At 44.4% G+C, this 15083-nt stretch overlaps 1 protein-coding gene across 35 annotated transcripts in view; it reads left to right on the forward strand.

Moving 5' to 3' along the window:
* ZBTB20 (zinc finger and BTB domain containing 20) overlaps window positions 1–15083 on the forward strand; it is a 715034-nt gene that overhangs the window by 655061 nt on the left and 44890 nt on the right. For 30 of the 35 annotated variants that reach the window (XM_075906071.2, XM_075906010.2, XM_075906161.2 and 27 more), the window contains 3 exons: window positions 5947–6048; window positions 9800–9895; window positions 12610–12797. In XM_075906071.2, the coding sequence (XP_075762186.1) occupies window positions 9894–9895; window positions 12610–12797 (190 nt within the window). In that variant the 5' untranslated portion in view covers window positions 5947–6048; window positions 9800–9893. Of the gene's footprint in view, window positions 1–5946; window positions 6050–9799; window positions 9896–12609; window positions 12798–15083 lie in introns of those variants that run through there. The other 5 variants (XM_075906257.2, XM_075906265.2, XM_075906273.2 and 2 more) reach the window with 3 other exon arrangements.

The raw sequence follows: 15083 nt of genomic DNA on the forward strand, positions 1-15083 counted from the left end.
GGAGGGTGTCTAAAATAAAAGGAACTAGAGATAGGGACCGAAAGTGAGAGGCCCTGTGTGACAGCTTGTCACTGGTCGGGGCGGCCAGAACCCCGGTCCCCAGGAGACTGACGCCGGGGAACCAGCTCTCCGGCGTTCCCCCAGCTCGAGCGGGCGGCGGCGGCGGGCGGGGGAACTCCCCCCGCGCCTGCGCCGGCTGCGCCATGCCGACTCCTTCCCCGCGTCCCTGGGTGGGGGGGGCGTATCAGCTGGGCGGCGGGACGCTGCACGCCGGCGTGCCCGGAAGGGGCGGGGCCCCAGGAAGCGGCGGATACGGCGGGCCAGCTCAAAAGGGCTGGCCGCCGGCGGAGAAGGGGGCAGGCTCCCGGCAGGAGCACAGGAGCCGAGCCGGAGGCAGGACGGAGCCCGGGCGGCATACCCCGCAGCTGCCAGACCGGCGCTGGGCCCGGGGTCTTCGGGACAGCCACTGCCCCTGGCGGTCCCTCAGCCCATCAGCAGACGGGGGGCGTACCCCACCACGTCGCGCCCAACAGGAGCGGGACACACGGAGGCGGAACAGCGCCACAGAGCGATCCCCCAAGGCTACGTCGGGAAGTGAGACACCGCGAGACCCCGAACCAGGGTAGGTGTGAATGCGGCGGGCCCGATTGGCGGGCGCCGCCCGGGGGGAGGAAGGAGTCCGGGGCAGTGCGCTTTTGGCGACCTTGGGTGGACGAGTTTCGGAGGGATTAGCTCCCTCGTCCACCGCGTCGGGGCATTAGCAAGCCCCGGCGCCTAGGGCCCCGGGCTGGGACCCGGAGAGAGGGCGGGACCGGGTCCCCCTCCCTCCCTGAAGGGAGTGTACCACTCCCCGCGGCTTGAGCGGAGAGCCGTTGTAAGTCACGACCCCGCAAGGGGAAACGCTGAACCAGGGGCCGGCTGCCCCACCCCGCATAGACGGGTGACTGTCGCCGGGTTCGCTGACCTCCCCCTTCCTCCTGGGAGGGGGTGATCGCACCCATTACCGGGAGTTCCCCGTTATGGGCCCCGAGGCCAACTAGGCACAAGAAGGGGGGCACGAGGGTTCGCTGACCCCCCCTCTTTGGGCAAGAGGGGGTGATCGCACCCTGAAACCCCCACACCCTGCAAGAAACAACCCCTTGAATCAGCCAAGTTCAGGTCCAGGCACTGGCAGGAAACTTCTGTTTGCTGTTATTTAAGATCACATGAAAGGAAACCGCAAGAAAGTGGATACATCCTAATTATATTGCTTCAGATTGGACCTCTCTGGTCCAGTACCCTCAGTACCTGACTGATCCCAAACGAGGGGATTTGCTGGACCAGAAGAGGTTCCTCCCCTCCTGGCCCATGCTGCCACTGGGTTAGAGCGCCAGCCTGCCCTCATTGCTGTCCCAGTCCCTCAGGTGCTGCCAACCCCGCTGCCGCTGGGGCTGGAGTGCCATGGCCAGAGCTCCACAGCTGGGGCAGAGCTCTGCAGCCACCCATCTCCGTGGCTGGGGCTGGAGCTGTGCAGCGGGGCTGAGGCCAGAGCTCCCTGTCTGTAGCTGGAGTTGGGGTGGAGCTCCCAGAATGGGGCTGGGGCTGGGGCTGGAGCTTCATGGCCAGGGCTGGAGCTCCTTGGCAGCCGCTTTGGCCAGAACTCCCTGCCATGCTACCCATTCCTCCTCCCCTTCACTGACACTGGGCTCCTAGCTGAGTTGCCAGTGCCCCCTAAATACCAGATCAAGGAGTCCCGGTTAAGGGAGGTACAACCTATAGTGTGTTTTTTATTGGGAACAGAATAGAAACACCACCTGCTTATGTGAAATTCAGATGATAGGCTGTGACAGACCATTTTTGATCAGTGGTGCTGATTAGCAAACAGTTCATATATGGCAGATTACAAATAAGGGTGAAGACACAAATTATAGAAGGGGAAGGAGGAAGATCAGAACATCGGCATGTGGAGTTATGGTAAGGGAGCCATTAATGATCAGCGCTATTATAAAGGACCACGTTTTGTACTGATTTTATGCCCCTTGCAACTTCACTGAAGCCAACACAGAAAGTGCCCCTCTTAAATCACTATCTGAATTACCTCACTACTATCATAAAATGGACATTCTGTAATAAAAATAATGAAACAATTAATGTGTCTTTCTCCCTCTAAAATACTAAATAAGAGTTAGGCAGGTTGGAATGCATGTAAATATAGATAGATAGATAGATAGATAGATAGATAGATAGATAGATAGATAGATAGATAGATAGATATATTATACTCAAGTTAATAACATGAATGGAAAAGTTTTAACCAGTACTTTGTACTTCCATAGTGCATTCATGCAAGAAATTCAGTGTCTCCAAAATCTAAATTATGCCTCACAACAGCCCTGTAGAGTAGAAGCTAATATTCTTGTTTTATAGCAGGAGGAACCAAGGTGCAGAGGGACTCTGTGAGTTTCCTGAGCTCTCCCAGAGTTTGTTTACACATAATGTCAAAATAATGTTGAGCTGGAGGACCTCTTACTCTGACTCCTGTAACCCTCATTTCATGGGGAGTAAGGGAAATCAGAGGAAGAGTGCTCTTTCTTGGACTTCCTGCTCTGTAGACAGCACCAAATGCTGAAATAAGCTAGTTCAACTTAAAGTACTCAATTGGTGTAGCTCAAGTTGTGTAGTTTATGTCGGCATTAGCTCTGCTGTGTAGATGTGCCCACAGTGAGTCAGTGGCAGAATCACAAATTGATCCTAGGAATCCTGATTCCCAGTCCCCTGCTTTCTTACTGTCATTTGTGATGGATATTTTTTGAACTAATGTTCTGATGCTCTAAAGTCTATGTCACCTATTGGCCTCCCCATCTGGCTCGAGACTCTTTCCTAGTATTTCTGAATGCTGATTTTCCCATTGTGTCCTCTCATGGGCCAGTCAACCTTTAGTTTAATTGATTTTTGTAATGGGCTGTCATGTATACCAGTACAATATGTTTTTAATTTTAAATGAAAACAGCCACACTATTCAGCAGGCCTTACAAGAAGTGTTGAAAAAAGGAACAATGAAGCTGTCTTAGTGTTCTGGAACTTACCACTTTCTTCACGCTCTTCATCCAGAGTGGAGTTTTAAAAGAATCTAACCGAGACTTTCAGTGGGAATTCAATATCTGATTCCCATATGTGATTGTGAACAGCCCATTCCCAACATCCTTTCTTTCTGCCATACTTGGTTATGAACCACAAAGTGAGTGCTAGTCACACCACAACCAAGGATCAACTAGATTAGGGTCCCAAATACCAGAGGCACAACAAATGGCACAGAAAGAAAGAGGTGTTAACAAAACACATATGGCTAACTCTGTCCTCCAATAGTCTTGGTTTGTGTGAAACTCCAAGTCAGTAGTTATTTTGTCTGACTGAAGTGGGTTACCTAGGGAGGTGGTGGACTCTCCATCTGTGACGTAGTGGGGGTACCTGGCTGGTTACTATGCTGCTGGCTCTGGGGTAACCCCCACTGGTTGCCCACGACCCAGCAAAACAGGATGAGTCACTATGCAAACCAGTATTGCCTGACACCCCCCATGGAGAGGAACAAAGGAAGGTGGAATGCTGCCTGGCTGGGGAGCAGGGCTGGAAGAGAGTTAGTTGGTTGCTGGCTGTCTGGGAGCATGGAGGAGACAGCCTAGGGAACGGGGCTGGAGTTTAGGGGCCCAGTCTCCCCCCATCTCAAGGGGGCCTGAGGCATCCTAGCCCAGCTCTGTGACCAGATTACATCTGTGCTGTGCTGTATCCTGAAGAGGCAATAAACTTCCTCTATTCCACCGGCTGGTGCAGTCTGTTTGTGCCATTCCGGGGTGCAGGAGACGGGGGACCCCAACGCGCCGTCACACCATCCCTAGAGGTTTTTAAGTCTCAGCTTGACAAAGCCCTGGTTGGGATGATTTAGTTGGGATTGGTCCTGCCTTGGGCAGGGGGCTGGACTTGATGACCTCCTAAGGTCTCTTCCAGCTCTATGATTCTAAGGATGACGGGGGAGGGGAGCTGATCCTTTGGTCTTACTGGCTCAAAAACTTCTTTGGGTGTTAAACATGCAGATAGCCTGTAGGATTGGATCCTCTGTAAAGACTCCAGAATAAAGATGGGAAGAGAAGCAGAATGAAAGAATGACATGGATGAAATAAGATTGAAATTAGTAGTAAGGCAGATAAGGGCTGAGTGGAAAACAAGATAAGCAGGGAGAAGGTCTGAAAGGAAAACTGGTGCTGAATGTTAGCAATGAAATCTAAAACTGTGCACATATTGGGCATCATTATATTCTTGAAATTCAACCCTTCACATTTGTCATTGTGGTTTGTGAACCTTTCAAGCAAATCAGGAGCTCCCTCATGGTTCCACTCCAAACACAGGTGAAACTTGGCGGTTCTGAATAAGTTTTGTATTGAGTTTTCAAATTTGCTTAAATATGAGATTCAAAACAAACTTTAGGGATGGGGATGTGCCAACACAAACTGGAACCTTGGAGAAAACGTGTGCTTGCGCCCCTGTGAAGTGTAACTGCCAAGTAGTGCATAGTCTGTCTATTTACACAGATCCAGCTTGCCATTAACCATCGTTATTACAAAACATGTACATTAAACTGTTCCTGAAAGTATACTTTGTGAAATGCATTATTATAGTGTCATCTAAAATGCACTGAGAAAATGCTTAATTGTGTTGGTAGGCACTCATTCCAGTCTGTCTGCTATATTGATTAGTGGTTTTGAATATTATTGTGATGCGTTTCCTAGCATGCATTCAGACCTGCTCAGTAATGTTAATTACCTGTAAAATAACAATGACACTCTGTATCATTTTTATTCACCTGTGGCTTTGTTTGATTTTGTTGATGAAGCAAATATTCATTTTTCTTCATTGATTGTACTGAAAATCCAGTGTTCCTATGAGTAGCCACATTGGCTTCAGCATGGGCAGGATTGGAGACACTGATATCCATGGGGATACTTGCATGTCTTCATGATTTAGCTCATCATCTGGATGCTGGTTTCAGATATGTTTCCATCCCCCGCAGCCCTGTTACTCTAGTGATGGGTTCAATCACAAAAGATTTTAAAAATCCTAGTGTTTTAGTAGAGTTCAGATGCAATGATGTGGTTTGGCCACTTATAAAAGCAAGGGTCATTTGTAAAAGTCAAGTTTAACTGTTGAATGGTTAGATCTGAGTTTTTCTTTGGGCCCATTCTGAATTAAACCATTGAGTTTACCCCTTTCTCAGAGCAGGACATGGCCTCCAGAGAAGATATTTCAGGCATAAAATTGCTACTTGGGGTTTGATGGTAGCTTAATGACTAAGAATAAATCATATCCTTGGTTTCGGTTTGGGGTGTTTTTATAATTAATTTTGGGTCACTAAAGTAATACCCACTGGTGTCCAAATGAGTGAGTAGGTGGAGTTTCTGCCTTTGGATGGATACACTTTTATTTACCTGCTGTTTTTTTTTATACAAAGAAAGTAGGGGGGAGCATGGTAGGTCTTTTTCCTCCCTTCAACTCTATTTTAGCTTAGAGCCAATTCTTCCTGTCTTCTGCTCTGAGCAGGGTTAGGTTACATGACAGGAAAAACTTTGGTGCCTCTTCTGCACTAAGGCTCCTGCTGTTGATCAGCGCACCTGCAATCATATCAGTAAACCTGCAAGACCAGGAAGGAATTCTATTGTGTGACAGTCTGCTGCTTGATTCTCCCTATCTTACCTACCCAAAATAGGTGGATAGTTGGGCCATGGAGACAAGGGATCAGAATCTATCCTCATTTATAGCTGGGTTTTCCCAGATGGAACACGGGACAGAATTTAGCCCTGTTAGGTTTCACTCTGTCATATAGACGTGGAGAATACTGATTAACTTTGCAGCAAATACTCTCACTCTTGATAAATAATTAACAATTCCCCCGTCTCTTTTCCTTTTGTTTCTTTGCAGTACAGACACAGCCTCTCTCTGTCCCCTGCCCCAATGAACATCTGCACTAGGGCCAAAGCTTGGAGTGATTTACCAGAAGAGTGACACCATTTGGAAACCACTGTAAGTAAATTTTATGTCCTATGAAAAACTTCTTGATTCAGCAAAAAAGGAAACAGAAAACAAACAAAACCCCCACCCCAAAACCTTTAACACCTGGCCACTGCTGGTCAACAAAAGTTAAATTTGACTTTACGCATTTACCTGGGAAATAAGTGGGTGTAAAAAATCAGTAAAAAGTTGGTAAGTATAGTTCAGCAGAGCTTTGACCTCCTTACATCCTTTAGCTGTGCCTTACTCTACTAGGATATCCCTGACTATTATTTTAAATTCAAGTCTTGATGTCTCTGTGGCATTTTGCCCTATATTTTTAGCAGATTTCTTTGTCTTTTGTAGAGTTACTAGTTTGATGCAATCAATGTATATTCCTTCTTGTTGCAGTTTGATTTCCCTGCAACTCGTTAAAGTTTTGAACTGCTTTTGTAAAGTCTCAGTTGTTCTTGTAGCTCTGTACTTTTCAAGTTGGGTCTCTCTGTCACTGAAGTTTTGCAGAAGCTTGGTTGAATCCCCATGCTTCTCACTGACGTTCTCAGTGGGTTTTCTGTCTTTTGTAGTTTCACGGTGTTCTGAAATGATCTCTTACTCTCTGCCTTAGATTGTGTAATCTTCCAGTTTTAAAATGTAATGGTCAGATCTCTGTTCTCCTTAATATAAGGTTTGGCTTGGTTTTGTTTTTTTAAGCAAAAAACCTTCTCTGGTGAAATTAACTGTAGCTTCCTGCTTTCATGGACAGGTTTTTGTGCCTCCCATTATAGCTTTATCCTGCTCGGTTGGATCCCAGTGCTAAAATTTCAAGCGGTTACACGTTTACACAAAAAAAGTTAACATCCTTAGTACGTGCCCTATCCTGAACCCCGCTGAATATCACCAGAACCTTTAAATTGTGTGTCTCTCTCTCCCCCTCCCCCCCACACACAAAATCCACAGTTACATGCCATATCTGCTTGACCTCTTGTACTCAGGGAATGCAAATGGCCTCATTGTGACTGCCTCCTTTACAGATGCATTAGGGAAGGCAGAGCTTATTCTAACCTTTTTGTCACCTGTCTTTCCCAGTGTATTGACACAGGGCAGTCATAATTTGACCAGTAAATAATTCAGCTTTGTTTTTATCACTGAAAAGCTTTCCTCTAAACAATGTGACAGGCACCTTCTCTGTATTTTCTCTGCAGCCATAGGGCCCCATGCCTGACCATGAACAATTTCCTTTTTTAGAGGCTGGAGAGTTCAGCCACCACCTTTACCAACGCAGAGCCTCCCTGTGCTAATAGATGTTGATCTAAAGGGCTCTGTGCATATTGCCTTTGGGCTCACCTATCCTTTGCTCAGATTAGCTCTTTGATCTGTGCTCTGAGATGGGGCTTGAGAAAGTAACTAGAAACTCTTAAAAAAACCACTCAGTTGCCCTGTCTCATCCACTAATCCCAGATCACACCTGACTAAAGAGTAACCAAGAGAAATTGAATCTTTTTAATAACCTGCATCAATTTAAATTGGCTTGGCATGCTTCTAAAAGCGGAGAACCTCAGACATAGAGCATTTGGGTCCATTTTCAGAACTGGGACATTGGCCGATGTCTGTTTCAAAAGGGCCCTCAAATGTTTGCTAGCTGACATGGGAGAAATGCGAGCTGCTGAGCAAACTACATTGCCTATCTTTAAAAGAGACCAGACTGAGAGGTTGGCTTGTTGTGACATGTTAATACATCTGGGGGAAATTAATCCTGAACACAGATAATTGTTGTGAGGGAGAAACCTGGGGAGACATAATGTTTGAAAGAGACTGAGGAGGATTGCTGGACAGCAAATTGTGTATGAGTTGAATTGTAATGTCGTAGCAAGAAAAATAAGTGCAATTTTGGGTTTCAGAGACATTCTGAAGCAAGGAGATAGGCCTCTTTTTCTCAAGCTGTGCGCCACACCCGATCAGTTCTGATCTGATCTGCTTTTAAAACAAACAAAAATTCGTGCTGCTTTACATTCTGTTCCTAAAATCATGTTGTAGCTGCATTATTGTGAGATGTCAGTTTTCTACACCTTTATGACAGAATACTGCAGTGCTTATATACATAAAAGGGGGAGGAGGAGATACTTAGTTACCAAAAAGATATTGTCACTTTGGAGGGCTCAGAGGCTGGAGGAATCGGTTTACAAGAAAAGTTTGAAGGATCTATTAAATAAGTGCAGTTTGGTTAAACGATGACTAATGCATGGTGTGGACTTATACCACTCTGTGGATATATGAAGAGTATATAGCGAAGAAAGAAGGGGAAGTATTTTAAGTGGTAAATATCATGAAACACTTCCTAAGAGATGTATCTTGCTGAGGACGAATCTTCCAAAAGAATCGTGTTAAAGCCTCGCTACAAGGGCCATTTAAAACAATACTGGATGAAACCATACTAAATAAATACTAAGATACAATCCTGCACTGACTAAGATAAATAAGTTGTATCTAACTTCTAGGATTCTATACATCAGGGCCATCTCTCATAGTGTCCTTTTCCCCATTGTCTGTCCCCCTTTTCCTCATGGTCCACTGTTTTTGTTTATTTTGAGGGGTAAAAATGATAATGGTGCCTTGAGTGTTTTCATACTCCGCTTGAATGACTAATATAATAAATGAATGAGCTAATATAATACACCATGACCACATACAAAGAAAGAGCATGGTCTTCCATGGGAATCAAACCTGATACCATGAACATCTGGGGCCTTATGAAACTGAGTAACTCTAGTAACTAGCAGTAAATAGCTGGCTGTTATAGTATGCAGGGGCCTATTACTACAGGTTGCACCTCTATAAACTGGGACTCTCTGGTCCGGCAACATCTGTGGTCCAGCAGGTGGTGGGGGTTGGGAGCATGGCCCAATGCAGGGAGAGGGGCTTGGAGTCAGCACGCGATGAGATGGGGAGGAGAGCTGGAAAGGCCATTGCGCAGCCCAGCTGCCTCTGTACATGATTCTGGGTGCTTATGGCGCCAGAGAAGTTGTAATTATTTAGCAACATTGACTCAGGCTCTCTCTTCATTGTAGAGTTAACTTACGTTATCTACACTTGAATTAACTCCTCTCAAGTTAGCCTAGTCCATGTTGAGAGCAACCACACTGCAGACTGATCCTAGAACTTCACACAATGGCTGGATTAGCAGCACAAAGTGCTAGTGGTGTCAGCTGGCAAATTGTGCTAATAAGAGGGGTTGCCTATGCTCTATCACAGGTCAGCTAACTCAAGTGAAAAGTGTCACCCAGCTCAAGCGCAGGGTTTGTGTGTGATGATGGGACATGAGTTAGTAGCCACACTAGAGTTACTTGACTTTCAGTGAAGACTAACCCTTATAATATATTGTAAATATGTTACCAAGGACAAGGATGTCTGCATATGTCCAGCCTCTCCAACCACTCTGGTCCTAGATCCACTGTTGGCTGAACAAGAACTTGCATTGCCTGAAAGCTTCACAACTTAATAGTGCTGCAAAAAGGGGTGGGGATGTACACATGTGCGGAGGGAGGAAGCTACTGAGGATGAGAGCTTTGGTGGATATTTCTCTACTGGCCATAGGAAATGCAACAAGAGTTAGTCTGTGTGGTTGTTTGAAGTGTTCTCATGTACTTTCCTTACTCACGTTTCTAAAATATATTGCCATGTGGCAATTGGCTCTGGCTGGAGGTAGATTTTAGCAGCAGAACTGGAATCCAGATTTCTTCAAGCATGCTGAGATCTGGGGGGCTGATATGCTCAATTTCTTTTTCAGGCTTTTCTCTGAAGTACACTTACAATATTTCAAAACTGGCTGATTTTCATGCAGTTTGCAGTGATACAGTTCTAGCCTGTTATTCCAATAAAAAATGTAAGTAGCTCAACTGAAGCTAACAGAGTTACTTCCGTTTTACTCTGGTGTGAGTTCAGAATTTAGCCCATTATATTTTCAATGTATTTTTAATACATGTTCCCTTCCATACAGTGTATGGGAATATGGTTCTCCACTGTACTGATTTTGGGAAGGGCAGCTCCCCCAACATAAAGCACACTATAGCTGTCAGCACCACTGGGGTTAACAGCAAGTGTAAGTCAGCCTCGAGTCACCTAAAAACTTGTATCTGAAACCCTGAAGCAGCCTCTGGAATCAGAAACTTGAGCAGCAGGAAGGCCAAAATGTTTTTGTGCTTTTCATCCAATTTGGGAAGTCCAATAAGAACTGACCAGCATAAGACAGATGGCTGCAGCCACGTAGTTTTGACAACTGACCCCGAACATGAGGAAACCCGTGGTTCTTGGCCCAGATTCAGCATGCCTCTGTGCGTATGTGCATGCACCCAGTTTTGCTTTGTGTTTATGTAGCATTTGCCTTTCCTTTATTTCTTCTTCTTTTTCGCATTTTCCTTCCCCCCTTTTTTTTCTCTATTGTGTTACTTTGTGTCTGGGTGCTCAGTTGGGTTTTGTTGGGGGAGGGAGTAGTGGGGGAGGGCGGACCTATTTAACTTTTTAGTTGAGCCTTCATTTTCTGGCTGAGGAGACACTTCATTGGAGTGTATAATTTTAACACTTACGGCAAAGCCTTTTTTTTTTTTTTTTTTTAAAGAGAGCTTGGCAGACTACCCTCTGGCATGGTGATCAGGAGGAAGATTCTAGGGAGGTTTTGTCTCACTGCAGAATAGCCTGAAGCCAGGCAGTGCTCTGCTGCCCTCTGAGGGTGACCAGCTAGAACTGGCAGACACCGAGGTTTAACAAGAGCTTCCACATGCTATGCCCTCAGAAATGCCACGCTTATATAATTCTTTTATATAACTGGAGACAATGTTCTTGATTAATGGCAAAGTGGCTTTGCTCTCTGTTGCGTGATAGATGCTCTTTCCTTCTTGTGTGTATGTCTCTTCCTTGTCTTTTATTCTTTTTTTCATTTCTGGTGCTTGGACTCTAGAAAAGGTTTTGTAAAATCTGTTTGTTTTTTAAGGATAGGCAAGCAGCAGGACTGTTTCTCAAAGGTAGGATTTTGCTGTCTTAATGAACTTGTGTCTTTTCAGGACACATGAAGTGGGGATTTTGGTGGAGTAGAATATAGGAGGAATCTGGTTGTGTTATTTATTTGCATTTACCAGGGAAACAGGCTTCTGACTTAGCATCCATTCCAGCCATTTCAGGAATTATGGCAATGGTTAGTTTGGTGCTCTGTTTGTAGTCTAGTGCTCTCTCTCCTTGCTGTGAAGTGGGGAAACTGGATAAAACAATAGGAGAACCTGCAGAGCTTCTGTTACACAAATTAAGGGCTGAAAACTAATGCATAACCATTGTAGAGAAAACGTTGTAGGACGGTTTCTTTCTTCAACAGTTATTTGTGTTTGAAGTTCGCATCATTCTAGGCCAAATAAAAAAGCATTTGAAATCCAGTTTCATTGGGTTATACCTATGAACAGCTGTACGTGACACGTCCTGCCATTATGGCAGGTAGTTTGTGGACTGTCGTGTTTACTTCCCACCCCAGCAACTTTCTGCTCACTACTTCTATTAGCACTGCACCTGGATGCATTTAGACATACACTAGGGCAGCCACTTTGTTGGCCAACAGTTGCAGGTTATTGCTTCTCCAGGATAATGATTTTGTGAATTAAACTTCCATTTAGAGCTCCAGCTGTAACTTAAGTCTGTAAAGAGGAGGTAGCATTTTTCTAGGACTTAAAGCACAGAGATCTGGGCTTTTTTTCCTTTCTGTGACAAACTTGCTGTATGCCCTTAAGAAAGTCACTTCTCCTCTTCATGCCTCAGTTTTCCCACCTGTAAAATGAGTATAATAATGCTTCTTCACCTCACATGGTATTCTTGAAGCTTTAGTCTCCTCTTCATGCCTCAGTTTTCCCACCTGTAAAATGAGTATAATAATGCTTCTTCACCTCACATGGTATTTTTGAAGCTTTAGTCTCAATATTTTCAAAGTGCCTTAGAGTGCACTAAAGTACAAATATTAGATTTAGTAGGTAAGGGCTCTTCTTTTAAGAGCAGTAAAGGAAGCCATCCCACAGCGTGGCTATTGCTGATTTTATAAGGCTCTAAGTCCTATTGCTTCACCTGTATAGATGACCTTTGCCTTTCTGAATCAATCCCTTTCACCATCCTTGCCCCATGCTCCCATAATCTTCTTCTGAACATACCAGCTTCACTTTCACACTTCTTGAACTGGAAACATCAAGTGTTTCTTTGTTTTCCAGATAAATTTGTTATATGTCTGTATAATTTTCAATTCACAGTGATAAAGCCTTGATCAATATTTGTCACATGGAGCTCAGACTGTGTAAAGTACTCGGACAGCTTCTAACATATATAGTCAGTAGGAACAGAATGGGGAGCTTCTCACGTGGCCTATATACTTTAGTGTGATCTCAGGGCCACTGCATCAGAGTGAAAACAAGGAGCAGTTTGTTTCCAAACAAGAGGCGTGGAGGAGAATCCTCCCTGCTACCCTGCTTTAAGGAGAGGGGAAAAAAAGCAAGTTATCTTTAAGAGATTCTAAAGATGCCTTTTCCAAAATATGCAGTTAGTCCCTTCAAAAGTCTCTTTGTTTATTTTCAGGAAGAAACCCAAGACAGCTGAAAACCAGAAGGCGTCTGAGGAGAATGAGATTACTCAGACGGGTGCATGCAGCGCCAAGCCAGGCCTTTCCTGCCTGAACCTTGAAGCTGTTCCGCCTCTGAGCCCAGCCCTCACCCACTCATCACAGTCACCAACAAACCTGCCCGTGCACACAGGGTCATCTGATTGTGAGTACACCAACGCACTGACAAGTCGCTGGGAACTGGTGAAACACCGTTCCACACACTAGATCAGCTTTCTCAGCCTGTTGCATGTTATTTCCATAATGTCATCAGCAAGGCCTCCTCAGGCTTCCCTTTCTCTCTCTTTTATTTATTTATTTTTGTCTCCTTCAGAATACTTTCCAGAAAGTTTTCTGTGATAAGATCATGATTATTCAGTCAGCCTAAGAAAGCTGAGAAAGTGACACAGGTCAGATATGCAGGGCTGGCTCTAATTTCTGTAAAGTAATATGTGCAGGACTCCCCACCAGCTCCCTCCCTACAACTGGGGTTCCTTGTCTTCCTGTAACTCTGTTTCTCCTCATTCTGGCTTGTCTTCTGGCTGCAACCCCAACCCACAATGGAGGAGAGCAATTAGGGAATGCAAATCTCTGGCAGACCCAGAGATGCAACTTCGGGCACAGGATCAGGATGATGCTTTGTGAGATGCATGTTGGGGACCTGGAAGACTCAGGGCCCAGTACAATCAAATAGGCCCAACACCTTTGCTGTATGTATATTTTTATTGTATTAACTCAAAGATGAGTCCGCACAGGTTTCCTGACCTTTTCCATTTTATCCAGGATACCAATAACCCCCCTCCTCAAAAAGAAAAAAAAAAGGAAATGAGTAATTGGAACTGGATTTTGAAAAGACAGAAATACACATCAGATCTTCAATATATTGCAATTTTACAATCATCCCTTCATTGGGTTGTGTCAGGCCTCACATTCATCAGTTTCTAGGTGATATAGTTTACCTCTTTTGGAGTGGTTTTTAAGATATTGTAAAATGTACAAAAGGAAGGAGTAGGAAGAAGCAGCCAGCTTCCAAGAACTCAGAAGACAGCTAAACTTTGCAGAGGCCAATAAAAAGAAAATATGCACAAAGCAATAAAAATATCAGGTAAAAAATAAGACATCCTTAAATAACCTGCCTGGGGGTCAGTCTTGGAAGCAACCAAATTGTTGGGATCATTGCTATACAAATCATTTCTACAACAATTCATTCCTTCCACCTTCTGACTTTGTTCATTAAGGCCTCTTCTTGAGATCTCAGTTGTGATAGAACCAATAAACAACACTGAAAGGCTTTCCTAAAGCTGGCCCAATGCTTTGAGAAGAGAGAAAGAGGTATGAGATGATGGAAGAAGAAGCACTGTACAATTTGATGTAAAGGAGAATGCCCTTTAACTTTGAGACACCTGACTACTGGATAAAACTAAGAGTTGGGTTTACTTTGTAATGTTTTTGGAAAGCAAAAGGCAAGCGAAAAGGCCTGAAAATGAGTATGACAAAAAAATCCTTATTTTCAAACAAATAGACTTATCCTATTCACAAAGATGAAAAAAATTCATTAATGAGATGTGAAATGTCATACTGATATTTTTGACAGCACAAATAGAAAGCCACAAAAGCAGCCTTACTGCAGAAACTAGTAAGCACTTAATAAGCCGTGTGGAATTAATTCCTTTCCTTGACTCTGGATGTGGTCAAGATGAAGGGTGACACACATTGGCAGGGAGCAGTGTGGGGGAAGTTTGCTTTGCTGCTGCCCATGCTGTACCTGTTCTGCTGACAGATGATTTCAATCTATAAATCTGTCAGTGTTAAGCATGCTTTCCACCAACACTAAATTCAATACTAAAATGTGAATGACAAGACTCAAACCCCAGATCAGTCCATCCTTTCTCATATAGTCTGATCTTCAGAGAGAAGGGTCTCTGCCAACCTGACCTGGGGGAAAATTCCCTCGGGACCCCAACATGGCGATCAGTTACACCCTGGGCACGTGGGTGACCAGACACCTGGAAAATAATTCTTTGTAGTAACTCATGCGTCTGTTTTCCCATCTCTGGCCTTACAAGATATTTTTAATCATATCTTTTTGTGGGATTAAAAATATCTTGTAAGGCCAGAGATGGGAAACCAGACGCATGAGTTACTACAAAGAATTATAATCAGGGAAACTCAACCTCGTCCTCCTGTACCTGTGCTTTAACAGAGGCATTATATCATTATATCTTCATTGCTGAAATTATTTATCAAACACAGTAAAAGGAAATATAAAGGAACTACACTTTTATTTATATTTCAGACATATGTAAACAGTTGCATCATTAGATATCTATTATACCTGTATAGTTAAGTAATAGAAGAGCCTTATGTAATTGCATGTACACATGGGCCAGAGTATGAGTTAAGGATACTTAACTCTGTGGGAAGAGCTGATGTCCTGTTGACCCTCCCATCC

Source organism: Pelodiscus sinensis, chromosome 1 (genome assembly GCF_052426305.1).
Source record: "Pelodiscus sinensis isolate ZL-2025 chromosome 1, ASM5242630v1, whole genome shotgun sequence".
In the NCBI taxonomy this organism is placed as follows: Eukaryota; Metazoa; Chordata; order Testudines; family Trionychidae; genus Pelodiscus; species Pelodiscus sinensis.